This window comes from Lepidochelys kempii, chromosome 2 (assembly GCF_965140265.1).
Source record: "Lepidochelys kempii isolate rLepKem1 chromosome 2, rLepKem1.hap2, whole genome shotgun sequence".
Lineage (NCBI taxonomy): Eukaryota > Metazoa > Chordata > Testudines > Cheloniidae > Lepidochelys > Lepidochelys kempii.
Genome location: NC_133257.1, coordinates 134698321 through 134716205, shown reverse-complemented (window position 1 = coordinate 134716205; position 17885 = coordinate 134698321). Strand labels below are relative to the sequence as shown.

At 39.8% G+C, this 17885-nt stretch overlaps 1 protein-coding gene across 1 annotated transcript in view; it reads right to left on the bottom strand.

Moving 5' to 3' along the window:
* The window catches only part of MYO10 (myosin X), a 281597-nt gene that overhangs the window by 219200 nt on the left and 44512 nt on the right, over positions 1–17885 (bottom strand). The window contains exon 2 of the mRNA XM_073332289.1: positions 348–446. Coding sequence (XP_073188390.1) covers positions 348–446 — 99 coding nt within the window. The remainder of the gene's footprint in view (positions 1–347; positions 447–17885) is intronic.

Genomic DNA, 17885 nt, shown 5'->3' with positions numbered 1-17885 from the left:
GATGAAACAGGGTGAGATGCAGTGGGGATAGGCAGAATTACTGGACAGGTATCATATGAACTGTGGATCACCGAACTATAGCTCATATGAGATCAGAGTTTTCAACTGGTGTCGATAAGGATTACATTTTTGTTTCTGCAAAGAAGATCAAGTTTTAAACCTCACAAATGTAGTTACACCAAGCCACAAGCAGTACAACCGGAAGATCTATTAAAAACAGGAACATTTGTATCCAAATTTCCCAAAGTTCATCAGCCGTCTTAACACTGTATAATTCTTTTTTAAAACATTGGGTGTCTTCTTTATTTTCTAAACAGTGATAGAAAAGATTAAGAGTACCATCTTACCTGACCATAATCTGTCCTGAATACAACAACTCCCTCCGCGCAGGAATGTACAGTGCTTGGATAATGCTGACCATTTTCTCGCAACCAGACCCGTGATCTCTATAACAAACAAATACATTCAGACTTTACAAGGTGGGTGTACATTGGCAACAAACACAAACTAGTTCAATTGAAATATTTTTCTTGGAAACATTTGCCAAACAAGAGACAAAGCAAAGATCTGGTCCAAGTAGGCAAGTAAGAGAATGGAACAAGATCGTTTCCCAGTGAATATTTGACAATTTCTACTCAAACTGTAATAGTGGGATACTTAGACTACAATGCTCCCTTTATTGTCAGCAAAACTAGCTGGAGCCAAACCATTGAGTCCTATGCCTTAAGGGTTAACATACATGAAGTTACATCAAAGTGGTTTTTAAGTTTACAGCCCAATTTAAGGGTTTTCCCAGAGCTGGCAACCCCACTGTGCTTTCATTTTCTACCTTTCCTGAAGGCACTGCTCTTCCACACCCTTTAAGTCAACTGTATTTGAGACATTTCAAAATCTCTGCTTACACTGGGGGACTGGGAAAGGGGTGTGACAAAGGAAGGCAGAAGAATGGACGGGGGTGGGGGGGGTGGACTGGTCTACACTAAAAAGTTAGGTTGATTCAGCTATGCCGCTCAGAGATGTGAAAAATCCACGCCCTTGAGTGATGAACCTGGGTTGACCTAACCCCCTCAACGCAGGCAGCACTATGTTGCCAGAATAACATTTCTGTTGACCTAGCTACCGTCTCTTGGGGAGGTGGATTGCTTACACTGACGAAGAAGCTCTCCCGTTGATGTAGGCCAGTGATTCTCAAACTTTTTTACTGGTGACCCCTTTCACATAGCAAGCCTCTGAGTGCGCCCCCCCACCTTATAAATTAAAAACACCTGTTTATATATTTACCACCATTATAAATGCTGGAGGCAAAGCGGGGTTGGGGTGGAGGTTGACAGTTCACGACTCCCAATGTAATAACCTCCTGACCCACAGCTTGAGAAACCCTGGTGTAGGCAGTGTCTCACTGCTGCAGCACAGCTGTGCCGCTGTTGCATTTCAAGTGTAAACAAGCCCTAAGTGATTGTTAAAGACCTAACCCAAACCTCACTGAAGACAATGGAAAAACTCACCCACCAACTTCAATGGGTTTTGGATCAGGCCCTAAAGCTCTATAACAGCCCAACCCTATGGGCATCTCCTACAAGGAATTAAGTGCTCGAGTATGTTTAGCCCTGGTAGGATCAGACCCTAAGATGATGACTTGGGAGCACATTGTATTTTGCCTTTTCAGGGGAGGATGGTAAGGTTTATTTTCCTCTTTGAGAACAGCCATGTTTCTGGACACTTGAAAGTCATGTGGTTTGCATAACATTAGATCTATCCAACTTTAGTACTGCAGCACAATAATCATTTATCATAGGATTTTCTCCCACTGTTAACTTTTCTGTAAGAGCCAACAACAAGGTAAGTAAAAAAGTATCTGTTTGTACAAAGTATTCCCATGAAAGTTATTTTTCTCCTATAGATCAGTGTAATGCTCATTCTGATTCAAGAGTGACGCAACTTGGAAGAAAACAGGCTTGTCATCGTGCAATATTTCTCATCATTACTACAAATGGGAGCACTCCAAATGCAAAGGACAAAAGGCCTTTTTATGTTAACTACTAACACATTATTGCTATAAATACATTTGTCACCATCAGTAAGAACAGGTTCTGCCAACACGACTACCCCACAAAGCCAGCCCCTGCCTGTTCATATACATGCTTATTGTTTTCATACAGACCCATACCCTTTGGATCGAAACAGTCTTGTCTGTTGACAGTGTGATATGAAGACAGAAGTGGCTCAAAAGATAAAACTGACACCTGCAGCTGCTTGTCAGCTCAGTCAGTTCAGTTATTAGCAGACAGCTGCTGCCTAGGAAGCATGGCTGTTTTCTCTAATTCACTAAGTGGCGTTTTAACATTCACGCTTTTGTTTGCTTTAAACTGCACATACACAGAGCCAGGGTAGACATACGCACACACCTGGATTATGCTGGCCCCCGTGCAAGGACACTGGAAAAAGAAGAGCACTAAGTGTCTTTCTATAGACACTATAGGCCATTCATAATTGCAGTCTCTTTACCGGTTTCAGAGTAACAGCAGTGTTAGTCTGTATTCGCAAAAAGAAAAGGAGTACTTGTGGCACCTTAGAGATTAACCAATTTATCTGAGCATAAGCTTTCGTGAGCTACAGCTCACTTCATCGGATGCATACTGTGGAAAGTTTAGAAGATCTTATTATATACACACAAAGCATGAAAAAAATACCTCCTCTCACCCCACTCTCCTGCTGGTAATAGCTTATCTAAAGTGATACAATGTGTATGATAATCAAGTTGGGCCATTTCCAGCACAAATCCAAGTTTTCTCCCCTCCCCTCCCCCCCCACAAACTCACTCTCCTGCTGGTAATAGCTTATCCAAAGTGACCACTCTCCTTACATTGTATATGATAATCAAGGTGGGCCATTTCCAGCACAAATCCAGGGTTTAACAAGAACGTGGGGGGGGGAGGGAACAAGGGGAAATAGGCTGCCTTGCATAATGACTGAGCCACTCCCAGTCTCTATTCAAGCCTAAGTTAATTGTATCCAATTTGCAAATGAATTCCAATTCAGCAGTTTCTCGCTGGAGTCTGGATTTGAAGTTTTTTTGTTGTAAAATAGCGACTCATGTCTGTAATCGCGTGACCAGAGAGATTGAAGTGTTCTCCGACTGGTGTATGAATGTTATAATTCTTGACATCTGATTTGTGTCCATTTACTCTTTTACATAGAGACTGTCCAGTTTGACCAATGTACATGGCAGAGGGGCATTGCTGGCATATGATGGCATATATCACATTGGTGGATGTGCAGGTGAACGAGCCTCTGATAGTGTGGCTGATGTTATTAGGCCCTGTGATGGTGTCCCCTGAATAGATATGTGGGCACAGTTGGCAACGGGCTTTGTTGCAAGGATAGGTTCCTGGGTTAGTGGGTTTACCCACTCAAGTAAAGGGTCTTTTCTCTCTCTGTCACCAGAGGTCCAAACTTCAACAAAGGGATCAAGAAAACCTTCTCCCAAGACCAATGCTGGGCCTGCAAACTGGCCATCACAAAGAAAGGAGCATATTCCCTGAAGGACGGTGCAGTAAACATATTTCCACAGCACCAGCTAAAACTCTGGGTGGGATTATGCCTCCTAACATAAACAGACTCCTGAAGTTTCCCCTGTGGTAATGTGTGATTTAGCAGTACCCCAGTAAATGAATTACACAATCTGGCTGTATCGATACTTAACTAAAACATAACATATATACAGAGAGCGACAGTAAAGCAGTTAGAATTGACAGCATGGACTCATCTGCAACTGACTGCCTGCCTTCCCTTGGGCATGTCATTATCCTTTCCACTTTAGCTTCGTCCCTCTGTATAGCGAGAATAATACCTAGGTTATGGGAGTGTTGTGAGGCTTAATGTCAGGAAAGTGATTTGAGAACACTGCTGTGAAAGAAGCTGTTTGAGCACAAATTCTGTTACATAAATACAACTGTGCACCCTGATTCACCACTGCATTACTCTAGTTTCATGTTAGCGTGATTCTGCTGAAATCAGCCAGAGTCACACCCATGTACAATTGGAGTAATACACTGTGGTGAATCAGGACCATGCACTTTTGTAGGATTTGTCATTTCCTCTGAAAGGATACTGTCTGACTTACAAACACAAACCTGCAACATTTGCCAAAACAAATATTTACCCACATGTATATCCTTACACTTCTGTGTTGAAATCGTTTTCTCATAAGAGGAGGAGGAAAATTTCAGCCTGTCATTTAAATTGCCCATTGTGAATATTTCTGGATTACCAGGCAAAATTTGGCACACAGAGCAAGTAATGGCTTGGAATCAGATTTAAAGGTGTGAAAAATAAAGCTACCTCTTGTAAATCTGTTGCAACCCATTCATATGCATTCAAAATCATTTACTAAGTGCAACTGACTTATATGCTTTAGAATGCAGCACCTCTGTTTTGTTTTTTCATTATAAATATTTCTCAAAATTTTCCATCCCATGCCCCCATGTTAAAACATAAATTTAAAAAAAAGTTCTGGACAAATGTACACCATTTACATCTAGCCATAAAGAAAAGGCAGATGTACCCAACCTTGTGAAACTAGTTTGTGATCCCAAGGGCATGTATCTTGATCCCCCGCCCCCAGGTTGAGTACCCATGGTTTAGACCTAATACAATAGCCCATGACATGTACTGGATAGCGACACAGAAATCTCACTGGACTATATTCGGTTAGAAAACAGACACCTCTTCCTACCTCAGAATCAAGAGTTTTTTAAATAAATCTTACCAAAGGTAAGCTCCATTTAAAATCTTTAGGTACACTTTCACTTGAACTTTTTACTCATAAATGAAACCTTCTTAGGTTTGCATCATTTTTAGATGAGACTGGGGAACAGTGGTTTGGTGTCTGTCAATATCTTTGGCAACTCCATTCACAAGAACAATTTCAAGACCAGGGGTGCTCACTTCACTTTGATGAGAGAAAGAAACTACCAAAGGTTGAAGTGCAGGGTTTTTGTGCATGTCCATACAAGCAATATTTTCCCCAGAAGGAGGAAAAAAACAGAAATTCAAACTGCTTTATTCCAAAAGTATTTGGGACAGTTATGAATCAATGCTGATAACTAGAAACTGCTTGTTTCTGTATCGGTTGGGATATCAGCATCACATGCTATTGGCCAGCCTCATATTGGTATTCAAACAACTGACTCATATGAGGAAGGGATCTGGTGAATGCACATGCTATCGCTCATTGTTCCAAACTTATTTTTAGATGAAAAATAACGGATAACTTTTGTTACTATAAAGCTCCCTCATATGCAATTTGACATACTGCCAGTCTATTATTCTATGGCAAAATAAACAGGAAAAATAAAGCGATGAAACATACATTTGCGTTACAGATACTACTCACTGGATTACAGCCTAATGCTTTTTTATTTCAGTTAAATGAGACTATAAAAATGTTAAGAATAGCATTCATAGAAGAGGGCCATCACAATCATTTCTATAAACAGCAAATACATTTCCCCAGAGTACCAAGAAAAGAAAAAAAAGAGGCCTATTACCAATAAGATTTTGTACTTAGTCACTTAGACCACAGTCATTTCCAAAATAGCTTTTATTATTGGTTTTACCTCTTGGTTTATAAATTGCACATCTGCAGATCACTTTCTTTAAGAGGTTCGGGATGGGGATTATCTAGCTTATTTTACTATGGAATATACATATGGCCCATACTTTCTTATGTGCTGTCAGGATAAAAATTCCAGCTCTTATTTCCTTTGTATGGGAAATATATGGTCTACAAATCACAAAATTAGCCAAACACTGTATTTGAATTCACTAACGACAGACCAACCTTCTGCAAAGCCAGCAAAGTCTAAAGTTAATTGTTCAAAGAATGGACAATTGTGAGCATACAGGCTACCTGTGGAAAACAAGTATGTGCCCTATTGAGACACTGTATTAATGACACTGACTGACTATTACAATGTTTTGCTTACACAGTAATTAAAATATTATACATATATACTATACAATATAGTAATTGTTTTTGGATCCACGTCAAATGCCATTCATTTACATGTTTACAATGTTAATTCCAGTTGATTTATTGACACTGTATTTTCAAGCTGCTTTAAATTTAGGCTAGTGATGAATATACTTTAAGCTATATTCACTAATCAGCCTAAGTGTTTTTGTTTTCATGCTTGGCAAGGGAAATGGAGCAGTCATATATGTCAGAGGCATACACAGATTTCTAGTTTGTGCACCACACAATAACTTGGCTATAAATGCTAAGTCTTACAGAGAGAAATGATGCAACTTTAATTGGGTCAAGTTACAAAAAGGTGGTGTTGTTTTAAGAATAAACAAAAAAAATCCTGCCCAAGAAACCATGTTTGCCTTCCATGCTTCCTGACTACCACCTCGCACTCAGACCAGTGGGGGAGCTACAACCTGAGGACTTTTTCAGCCAGAAATTACAGACTTTGCAACATAATTTAAACAGGTTTCTGCCCACACCCCATCCCCCCAGCGGTACTATCCTAACAAAGTAAATTGCTCTGGTTAACAAGAAAGGTATACATTTCCAGAAGAGACCTCCAATTCTGGGTGTCTCCATTTTGGATGTCCAACTTAAGACATCTAGGAGGTCCAATATTCAGGGATGCTGGGTGAAACCCTGGCCTGGCTGAAAGTCAGTGGCAAAGCTTCCATTGACTTCAATGGCACCACGATTTCACATGCCAAATATTCTTAACTCCCACTAACTTCAAATTCAAGTTGTGGGTGCTCAGCTTTTCTAAAAAAATCAAGCTTCCAGGTGGATGTCAGGCTAGACACTCAAGAACAGAAGCAACCAAATTTAGTGGACATTTTTTACAATTTGTCTACATTGTGCTTTATGTATCTTATGCCACTTTTAGTGTCTCTAGCCATTTTGTCTGCTCCATGTTTCCTTCCTAGTGGTACTGATTTTCCCAGGTTACGTTTCCTGAACCACTTGGCTGATAAAAGCACAGGAAGAATTTGCACTTTTATGCAAGGTGCAGTATTAAATCAATGTTATTTATTTAAAATCTGAGCTATTATTTCAGCAGCACTATGCAACCTACCACAGAAAAATAAATGACTATTCCAGAATTTCAGTTCTGGAAAAATCCACTGACCCTAGTGCACAATATGCATTACCTTTCCACAAACAATATTTCACTGACATTTGGCAGGTGGGGCAAGGAGAATTCAATATGAAGTTTGTGAAGACACTGAAAGGAAAGAAAATGGCGTGACTGCTTTTCATGGAAAAACCTCACATAGGCCCTGAGTTAGTAAGGTACTTTAAGAACTTCAAGCTCAATGGAACTACTCACACACTTAAAGTTAGGCACACAGTATTACTATTATTGTTTGTATTATTGTAGCACGGAGGAGCAGAGCAAAAGACAGTCCCTGCCTCAATCTAATGTTTAAACACCTTGTTGAATGGCAGCCATATGCCTTTCACAATATTTAAAGGTGTCGAATAAAGCTTCACAGAGGGCACTGCAGTAAGGATCCAATATCTTTCCCTGGATGAAATGACTTTTTGCTCCCTAGATGATTAGGCTTTTTTTTAAATGGATATAGCCGTCCTTGGGAATTAACCGTCATTTTTTGTGTTTTCACCCCTCACAAGATCAAAGTACCAGCTCTCCTGCTCATGAGACCCAAGCAACAGCTGTCGACTAACCTTGACTGGAATCCAGCCCCTTCTGTTTCAGTAATTAGAGATAACTGTACAGCACACTGTATAAAATAGAGTTTTTAGGGTGTATTTCAAAATACTACTATCAATATTATTGATTTTAAAAGGCAATGGAATAAATCTTTACTTTCTCTGCCAACCCAGTGAATATAAACATCATTTCATATCTAACACGTGCAACATACAAGCAACTGTATTCTTTTTTTAGGTTACTCTCTCATTCTTTATTGGCAACGAATTCCCTTCATAAACAGAACCTAACTGTTCATGGAAACATTAGATATATATATTACATACACACACACGCACGCACACACACACACGCACGCACACACAGAGAGAGAGGCACGTGTGAAAGAGTAATTTTCCCTCCCTTGGTATTCACCCCTTCTTGTCAACTGTTGAGAATAGGCCACTTCCACCTTAATTGAATTGGCTCATTAGCACTGACCCCCCACTTGGTAAGGCAACTCCCATCTTTTCATGTGATATAATATATAATATAATATATATATATATATATATATATATATATATATATATATATATATTATATTATATTATATTATATTATATTATATTATATTATATATATATTCTGCTTACTGTATTTTTCACTCCATGCATCTGATGAAGTGGGTTTTAGCCCATGAAAACTTATCCCAAATAAATGTGTTAGTCTCTAGGGTGCCACAAGGACTCCTCATTGTTTTGACTGGAGAAAGAATTCTAAAATGTGATAATTATCAAGTTTCTCATCTTCTAGTATTCCCACCCTCTTCTTACATTAAGATTTCTGCCCAGACAACTTTGGTAGCCCAGGAACTAGATTAATGCACAAATATCTTCCTTTACACTAGCTGTGCACTGGTGCTTTGCAGTAACACTCTGCTTAAAAAAATTTTTTTTTTACTCAGAAATCTCGCTCTTAAAACATTCTAGGTTACTTAACTTTTAGCAACCTGGCAATCTAGAGAAGATCATTTCAACCCTTTTCACAACAGACCAGGAGTATATCCTTGCATCCAAGTTGTTTTTTTCTTCTGCTTGCCACCTCGCTGATTACAAAAGAATACACAACAAAGAGAATGTGAGCTGTCTCATGAGTACTGTGTGGCATGCCTCAAGCAACATGTGAAAGGAAGAACTCAATAGCAAAGTCCATGGTTCAGTTCAAGACCAACCGTGATAAATATGTTTCTTGCTAACTGTTTATTAGGCTTGCGCAGATTCCTCTGCGAAAAGAATTTTTCAATTTGCAAGAGATAAATAGTCTAATTTTTAAATTCTTTACTTGCAGAGTAAGGCAAGGGTCAAACAGCTTTAATCCTATTATTTTAAACTGATTTAACAGCAAAGAAATAATTATCTTCCTTTCAGACTTGGGTGGGAAGCAGTTGCCATTTACTTAGGAAGATGCACATTTTTCCAGCTCATCACACCAATGAATGCATCCGTTTCTGAACATTTTTCTGCTGAATAAGATGTACTATACTGTTCACTTTTCAGAATAAAACGTAATACCCCACTGTCATAACATACTGTACTTTTTCCAGGTTGTAATTACACTATGCAACCACGGTTATGCCTTGTCTACACAGGGAAGCTGCACTGGTTCAACTTAAAATCAAATTTTAAACCAGTTTAGTTAAACCAGTACAAATGTCTGTATGGACATACTTATTTTGAATTAAGAGTCTTTGTCCGTTTAGCTTAATTCACCTCTTAGATTACACAGGCGTAAATTTATCATGTAGCTAAATCCTCTGTTATTTAACTACGTTTTTCCAAAAAGAAAAGGAGTACTTGTGGCACCTTAGAGACTAACCAATTTCTTTGAGCATAAGCTTTCGTGAGCTACAGCTCACTTCATCGGATGCATACTGTGGAAAGTACAGAGATCTTTTTATACACACAAACCATGAAATAGATAGATAAGCTATTACCAGCAGGAGAGTGAGGTGGGGGAGAGAAAACCTTTTGTAGTGGTAAACACCCATTTTTTCATGGTTTGTGTGTATAAAAAGATCTTCTGTACTTTCCACAGTATGCATCCGATGAAGTGAGCTGTAGCTCACGAAAGCTTATGCTCAAATAAATTGGTTAGTCTCTAAGGTGCCACAAGTACTCCTTTTCTTTTTGCGAATACAGACTAACATGGCTGTTACTCTGAAACCTACTTTTTTCCAGTCATCCTATTCTTTTTAGGATGTGGAATCTATCAGACTAAAATTTGCTTGTGTGAAAGAAGCTCTAACACTAAAATACGCAATGTCAGTGCAGGATCTGCAAGCAGAGGTGTGCTTGTGTGAGACAGACTGTTCCCTGACTCTGGTGAAGTTTGTCCCTCATCTACTTGGCTCAATTAGATACTTCTGAAGAGCAAGCATTTTGTTTTTAATATACAGAAGATTGCACAAAATGACAGGCACATTCAAAACAGTATTCCCAGTGTAAGAAAGCCACAGCTCCACCTCTGCCAATTCCGAACATCAAATAAGGCTCATGAGGACTGATTCACTTCCTATTCCCAACATTGCCAGTTTTCATGATTTTACTGCAAGGTTCACAATATTTGGTGTTTTCCTTAAAGTCCCAGCTCCTAGAAACATCTGATTACACGAGAATCTCAGCATTAATTTAAAAAAAAAAAAAATCTAGCCCTCATGGCTGCAGAGCATAAACTTGAAAGTGTGAACCCTAAAGGCTAAAGGCAAATAAAAAGAACTCAAATTTTAAAAAGTCTCCTGATTTTTAAAATCACTCAATATCAGGATTGTTTGGCTCCTGACTCATGATTTCTGAGCACTTTGGATTAGAAATACTGTATTCCCCGATCTAATAAAAATAAGGGAATACTGTTGAACATGGTCAGCCAACATTTGTTTTACTTATATTAGTAATAACACCATAGAGTATAGAAAAAGTGTAAGAATTTTAAAATTCCAATTTACTTGTCACAGTGTAAGTCATATTTATATTTATTTTGTTTATTGCCTCTTTCACCTTGAACAAAGATAGGTTTCAGAGTAGCAGCCGTGTTAGTCTGTATCCGCAAAAAGAAAAGGAGTACTTGTGGCACCTTAGAGACTAACAAATTTATTTGAGCATAAGCTTTCATGAGCTAAGGTGCCACAAGTACTCCTTTTCTTTTTTCTTGAACAAAGAATAATCATTAAGCCAGTTTCACTTCTGTTTATAGTTTCACTTTCAGAGTCTGGCCATTGCAATGTTTGGGTTTCAAACACTGCAAGGAATTATTTTTTTAAAAAAGTTTTCACTGAAATTTAAAGAAAAAACAAACAAACAATCTGTAGAAATATTTCTATCATCCTAGCTTTTATAAAATTTAAATTCTGGACCAGATTCAGCTAACAGCTTATGACCCTGATTCTGCTAACACTGGAAGGACCAAAAGCAGCCAAAGCTGTGACTTTTGGATATTCCTATCAAAGCTAGAGAGGCTGTTCTCTGTCTCTGCTCTGCGCTGATTGGCTGTCTGCTCCAACCCTACTCCTCCCTTCTCACAGTCTCTTTGTGTCAGCTTCACTCCACACCTGCCACTTCTACTGTCTCTTCCCCTGCCCTGTGCCCCTGCCCTTCTCTTTTTTTCAACCCACCCCCAAAAAAACCCCAAAAAGCAAAAAACAATTTATACTACTATTGTTCCGCCATCACACTGTTCACTCTGCTTGTGTGTACTACCCCTTCCCCTACCTGTGTCTATTTAGACAACATTTTCTTGTTGACTTGTACGACCTTGTCTCCCTGTCCATATCCGTCTCTCGTCTTGTACCTTGATGGCGGGCCCTATCATTTTGTTCTGTGTTTGTACAATACCTAACACACGAGACTCCTGGTTCATGACTGCGGCTCCTAAGCACCACAAATAAATAAATAAAATAAAATAAAAAAATAAATAATCCACTTGCACTTAACTTCACTCAACTACACAGTTTCATCAAAATCAGTGGGATTAGCCATGTGAGCAAAATTATGTGAGCATGTGTTTGCAGGATCAGGACTTACTGTACAAAGGTATGATTGAAATATTGTCATTAAAAGGAAAGAACTCAATTGTTTGAAAGTCAGGAAGTCAGAATGTTCCACTGGAATTATTCAGCTGAAATTCCCCCAGCAACTTTAGCTCTTCCTTTTAACTAATGATTACCATTCCCATGCAGCTTTGAACAAAGGAACACACATGGCAATTATCCTCAAGATAATGGACTCTACACTGCAAACCCACCTGCTAATTTGTGAGTGAGGTCCACTCACTCCTTTCCCACAGACTATACCTCATGTGATCTACACCCTAGGGCCTACACAAAAACCTTCCCCTTACCACCAGCACACTCCTTATCTCACTCCATTCACAGTCCCAATGTCATCCAGAGACGACACACTCCAGACACAGGATGAAGATATACTTTTTCCAGGTCTTCCTGCAGCATATGGAACAGACCATCCATTCTTAAAACAGGCCTAGGAGAACCCATACTCTTTACACAGGCCAGAAAGGTAGGTGCAGGTAATATCATGCAACAAAAGGTCATGTGATTGTCACAGACACACACAACTGGGAAGACTAAAATTTCTTTCCTGTGGCAACTAAGTTCCCCTCCTTGCCAGGGGCAGAGTTAAGGACGGTGTTGGAACCTCAACGAAGTACTTCTACTAGACTTGCAGCATGATACAAATGGTACCAAGAGGGATTATGAAGCAAGCAGGGACAGCAGGGAGTGTGTGCTATGTATACAGGATGCAAGTAACTAAAACCAAGTTGAAATAACAAGCAAGAGCAAGGAAATTCAAGAGTTGGGGACATCATTCTGAACACATCTGTTGTGCTCTGGTATTGCAGTGGAGGCGGGGGGAAGTGTCTCAAAACAGTGGGTGATCTTCAAATACCAGGCACTGATGTGGTATGTAAACACATCACGATGAGTGGAGGACAGAATGTAAGATTTCCTGCAACTCTTCTTTCCTTGTCTTTTTTGTTTTAAATCAACATAGAAAGTGGTTTCTAATATTGAACCTTCAGTTATACCAGCCAGTGCGAGCAGCTTCACATTCAAGTTTGTATGGGGACTGCTGATTTACAGCGAACTTCATTGGTTCATGTATGACTTCTCAAAAAAGGGTTGTGAAGTGACACCACCAGCAGGAGACCCACAGCAGTTGTGAACCCCTACTCTAAACCACACGAACAGCTCCAAAATGTGTGAGGTCACATGGTAAAAGCACTCCTAATTGCGTGGGCAACAGACAGCAATGGCGCACAGAGCTTATATTGTTAAAATACGGAGCAGGGCCTATTTACGAGTAACTGAGGTACTCGTACTAGTATGCATACCAGGATGGATAAAAATCAATTGATTTTAAAAAAAAATTGGATTTTTTTTATTTAAATCAGATTTTTTCGATAAAATGCTTTTTGAGGAAAAAACCTATCTGAAGATGGTTTTAATTAAGATACATTATAGCTCAAAGATATCTCATCATGGAATAGGGACTATAAATTCTAATTCTATAGTATGAGACAATATATTCATGTAATGTTTAAGAAAAGTTTTGTAAATGAGTTCCAATAGTTCATGGATGAGGGACTCAATCTTATGGGGTTCCAGGGGTTTCTGTATAGATTATTTAGGTTAATCTTTCTATCTGACCAATGGGACTCAGTGCTCAGTCTAGAAGATATCATCAGAGATGCTTAGTTTTGCAGTTCTCAAACTGTGGATTTGTGTCTCCAGAGATAACATGCTTGTTAACAGCAAAAATGTTTTTAAATAAATAAATAAATAAATAAAGGTGAGAAATAACAGACCTCAACCCTACGGTCCCTCTGCAAATTTGTGTACACCGAGTCAATCCCTTACCTCTCTCTAAAAGTGCAAAGTTTCAAAAAGTTCAATGAATAGAAGATTGTTGGGGACGGAATAGATCTGGACAAGAAGAAGTCTGGAGATAAATGTGAGAAGGGAGGGATAGACAGTACAAACAAAAGTGAAACATATTCCAGAAGTCTTGAGGTCTTTTTGGGCGTAGCCTTCATTGATTTGAGATCTACCATACTATTCTCTCACTAGAAGGGAAACCCTATAATGGCAGCAGGCCGTAAAAGAGACCCAGTTTGGGAATAAGAACCAATCAAGAAATAGATGTTTGCTGATGATGTTTTAACCAGTGAACTGGTGGAAGTCAGTCACTTAAGCGCTTGGATTCAGAGACTGTTGAAGTGATAATCTCACTTTTAACAGCAGTAGCTTCTTCTGCTGGTGTAGAAAGAATATTTTCTTCCTTTGGACTAATTAATTCCAAACTGAGAAATCGTCTGGGACCTGAAAAAGCAGGAAAGCTTGTTTTTCTTTTCCAGATTATGAACAAACAGGAAAATGAAGGTGAAGACGACTGAGTTAGCTGCAGAAGCCAATATTTTAAGTTTCTCATGTTGACCTGGCTGACATAGTCGCTTTAATTTTTGTTGTTGTTTTTTAAAATATTTTATTTAACTATTTTAGTTAAAAACAATTTTAACAAAAACAAACCAGATTTTAAAAAACTTGAATGTTTAAATTCAAAATTTCATATGCTTGTTTTGTTAAAATATTATATGTTTGCTGTTGAAGAAAAAAATCCAGAATACATAACATTGTTGTTTTAGTTAAATAAAACAATGTAAATGTCTGTCTGGTGATGATCTCCTCCTAATACAGCATGGCAAAAGAATTCTCCAAATATTAATGATTAACCTATTGAACTGGAGATAGTTCACCTCCCAATGACTTCATAAATATCTGCTTCAATTACCTTTGGTAAATGAAATAGCCAAAAAATCATTCATTTTCTAATAAATCACTTTAGAAATGTATAGTGTGTACCTTCTAAAAATGAAACCTACATCTATCTCTCAGTTGTGAAGAATATGTATTCAGGTTATAACAACCAACAAGAATGCACTTTTATGTAGAAATCCATGATTAAATCGAGTCTTCCTGTCTAGTGATTTAAATCAATTTGATTTAAATCAAATCCACCCTGATGCATACCGATAATTGGCAAACACCAGTCAGTTCCGAAGAGATAGTAGCTCCTGGTTTGGGCACAGCAAGGCCCTGTCTTGTACTTTTCAACGCTCAGGCAAACTATTGTGTCTGTACAGAGTCCATTGAAGCCAATGGGCCTCCACTCAGAATAGGTTTATGAATATAAAATTTTTGCTGCAATCTTTAAGCTAACTTTTAGAATGTGGAGAAAGTCAGCTAGTTGTGGGCCTAAGGGAACAAGAATATTAATAAACGCACACAAGAACACACAAAGAACAACATTTTTCTCTGCCTTTTTGGGAGACAACTCACAAGGATGTTTGCTCTCTTTACAGAATGTAATACCGGACATCCTTTTCCTCCGATTTCCTAGGGTATATTGCCATATTTACAACAAGAAAAAACATGATTTAAACAAACATGGGCAGACAACACTATCTTAATGAAAACCTGGGAGTCTTTTAGCCAACTTCTCTTTTTTACAGAAATGTGCAATGTAGTCCAACAAGAGTTTTACATTATATAAAAGAACAGATGAACACTGAACCTAGTAGCAAATAAATAGAAAAATTCAACAGGCATTTCTTTCTTCTCTCTTCTACAGCAATTATTGCATTTGTCAGCTAAATTAAGTTTTCCTCGGTTTTCTGAAATGGCAAGCTTTCTGCCCAGAATCATTCCTCAGTTTCATCCCCCTAGGCAGGCCCCATGGGTGGGGGGGAGAATACATAAGTGTAGCAAAGGGCAGAATTTTGCCCCTGATGTTCATTTATTTTAGAATCTAAACTGCAAAGCAGCCAACCCAGAGGCAGCACTCCCTGCATCTGAAAGAGGATGCTAGCCTGACCACCTCTCTAGCAAGTTGGCATTTGTGCCTCTGCTGCTCTACAAGGAGAAGCAGCAGCACCCTCTCCTTCCCCCTGCTTCACTTTATGCAGTTTTCCCATACCAAGATACTAGGACTCCTGGGGAAGAACCCCCTTGCTAGGGTCTGGTAAGTATTTATCTTGGCTTCTCAGCAGGCAGAGAAATTGGCTGTCAGCAACAGCTGTTGCCATCTCTTCCTATGCCATGTGTTATTACTAAATATTTCCCTTGTTCTCAATCAGGCACTGAGAGCAGGGTCTCAGTGAAATCCACCCCAAGCTAAAGCACAAATACCAGCATTCACTTGATTATTTTAAAAGGCATCAGTAAGGGAAAACAATCCCACAGATTTGTGTTGAATATGCAGAGTTCTGGAAGGAGAAAGGGTGGCTCCCTAAATGTTTCCTAAATGGGACTTGAACCTTCTCAGTCCTAATCTGCCTAGCCTAATCTGCCTGAGGCTCAACCTCCTGCTGGAAAATACAATGATACATCACTACACTACTCTGGTCTACACTACACTACTCTGTAAGTGTCTACACTACAATGTTGTTCCCGCTGATGTAAGTCACCCATTGCACCGACTTAATAACTCCTCCGCTTCCAGAGGTGTAGCACTCTGGTCAGCATAGTTAGGTTGATGCAGCCTCAGTGTAGACACTGCGATGACTGTTCTGGTTGTCGGCCCCTGGTGGCTGAAAGCAGGAACCCTGCCATCAGCCCAGTGGGGCTCTGGCTGTCAGTGCTCCACAGTTCCCCACACTAGCAGCCAGTAAAAGTGCTCCTGGTAAGGGTGCACACCACCAACAGAAGGAGCTAGTGTAGACATACAAAACCAATTTAACTACTGTGGTGGCTGTGCATCAACGTAACTTAAGTCAACTTAATTTTGTAATACAGACATGCCCATAGTTGTCCTTCCCACAAGAGAAAACAGTTCCATTCATGTAAATGCAGGTACTGAACCAGTCACTGACTGAAAATTAACTACAATATTAAAAAAAAATTAACTGCACCAGAATTTTTACAAATATTCAACTCACATCCACGTTATCAGAGAGAATGGGGCCTTCATGAAAAAAATGAGATGAGGAATCTCAATATGTGGTCACATTTTTAATTTAAAACAGTCAAATAGAGGGAGTTTGGTTTAGGGGAGAGAACAGGGGACTGGGAATCAGGGCTAGTGCCAAACCTATCAATGATTTGCTGCGTGACTTTAGGGTATTCAGATTTGACAGCATTTTACATAGGTGTAAATGACAGCACAATGTCCAAGAAAAAGAAAGAGTTACCTTTCATAACTATTGTTCTTTGAGATTTCTTGCTCATGTCCATTCCATTGTAGGTGTGTGTGCTCGCCACATGCATCGGTGCCGGAAGCTTTTCCCCCAGTGGTATCCATAGGGGACCGGCTCTAGGCGGAGTGGAGCGGCACGCATATATGACGGTATAAGGGGTGCTGCGAGCTCCCCCCTCCCTCAATTCCTTCTGGCCGCCAGAGACCATCCAGGAACCTCTCCTTGCTTCGGCAAGGTTTCCTATCTCTACTGTGTCTAGTAGCGAATTTGTTGTATATAGTTGTTTAAAGTTGTATAGTTAATAGCTCCCTTTGTGTTAAGTTAGAAATAGTTAGTTAGTCCCATATGGGACAAAGCCTAGGGACAGGGCATACCCCGGGCTTCAAACCTTGTGACTGTTGCAAAAAAAACGTATGCGTCAGTGATCCCCATAGAAGCTGCTTGAAGTGTTTAGGGGAAACCCACGTGAGCAACAAGTGTCACATTTGCGAGAGCTTCAGGCCATGGACCAAGAAGGAGCAGGACATTCGTTTCCAAGCGCTCCTTACGGAGTCGGCCCTCACACCAGCCTCGGAGCCGACGAGATCAGACTCTGCTCCAAGCCCTGCAACCTCAGAGCGAGCCACTAGCACCAACCCCCATCTCCGGTACCAGTTAAAAAGCAAAGAAAGGCCAGGAGGGGGCGTTCTCCTACGTCCCATAAAAGGAAGAGAACCAGAGGAGAGAAAAGACCTGCGTGAGGCAGCTCTTCCCCTCCAGACGGTGGCCAGGCTCCAACTCCCGTTGAGCTGTCGAGCCCACTTCAAGACCCACCTACCACCCCAGCACATATATGCATGGCACTCCAGAGAGCGCCAGAACCAGTCCACTGAGGGAAAAACTTACAGCACTGGTGCATGTGGCAAGTACACACACACCTAATATGGAATGGACATG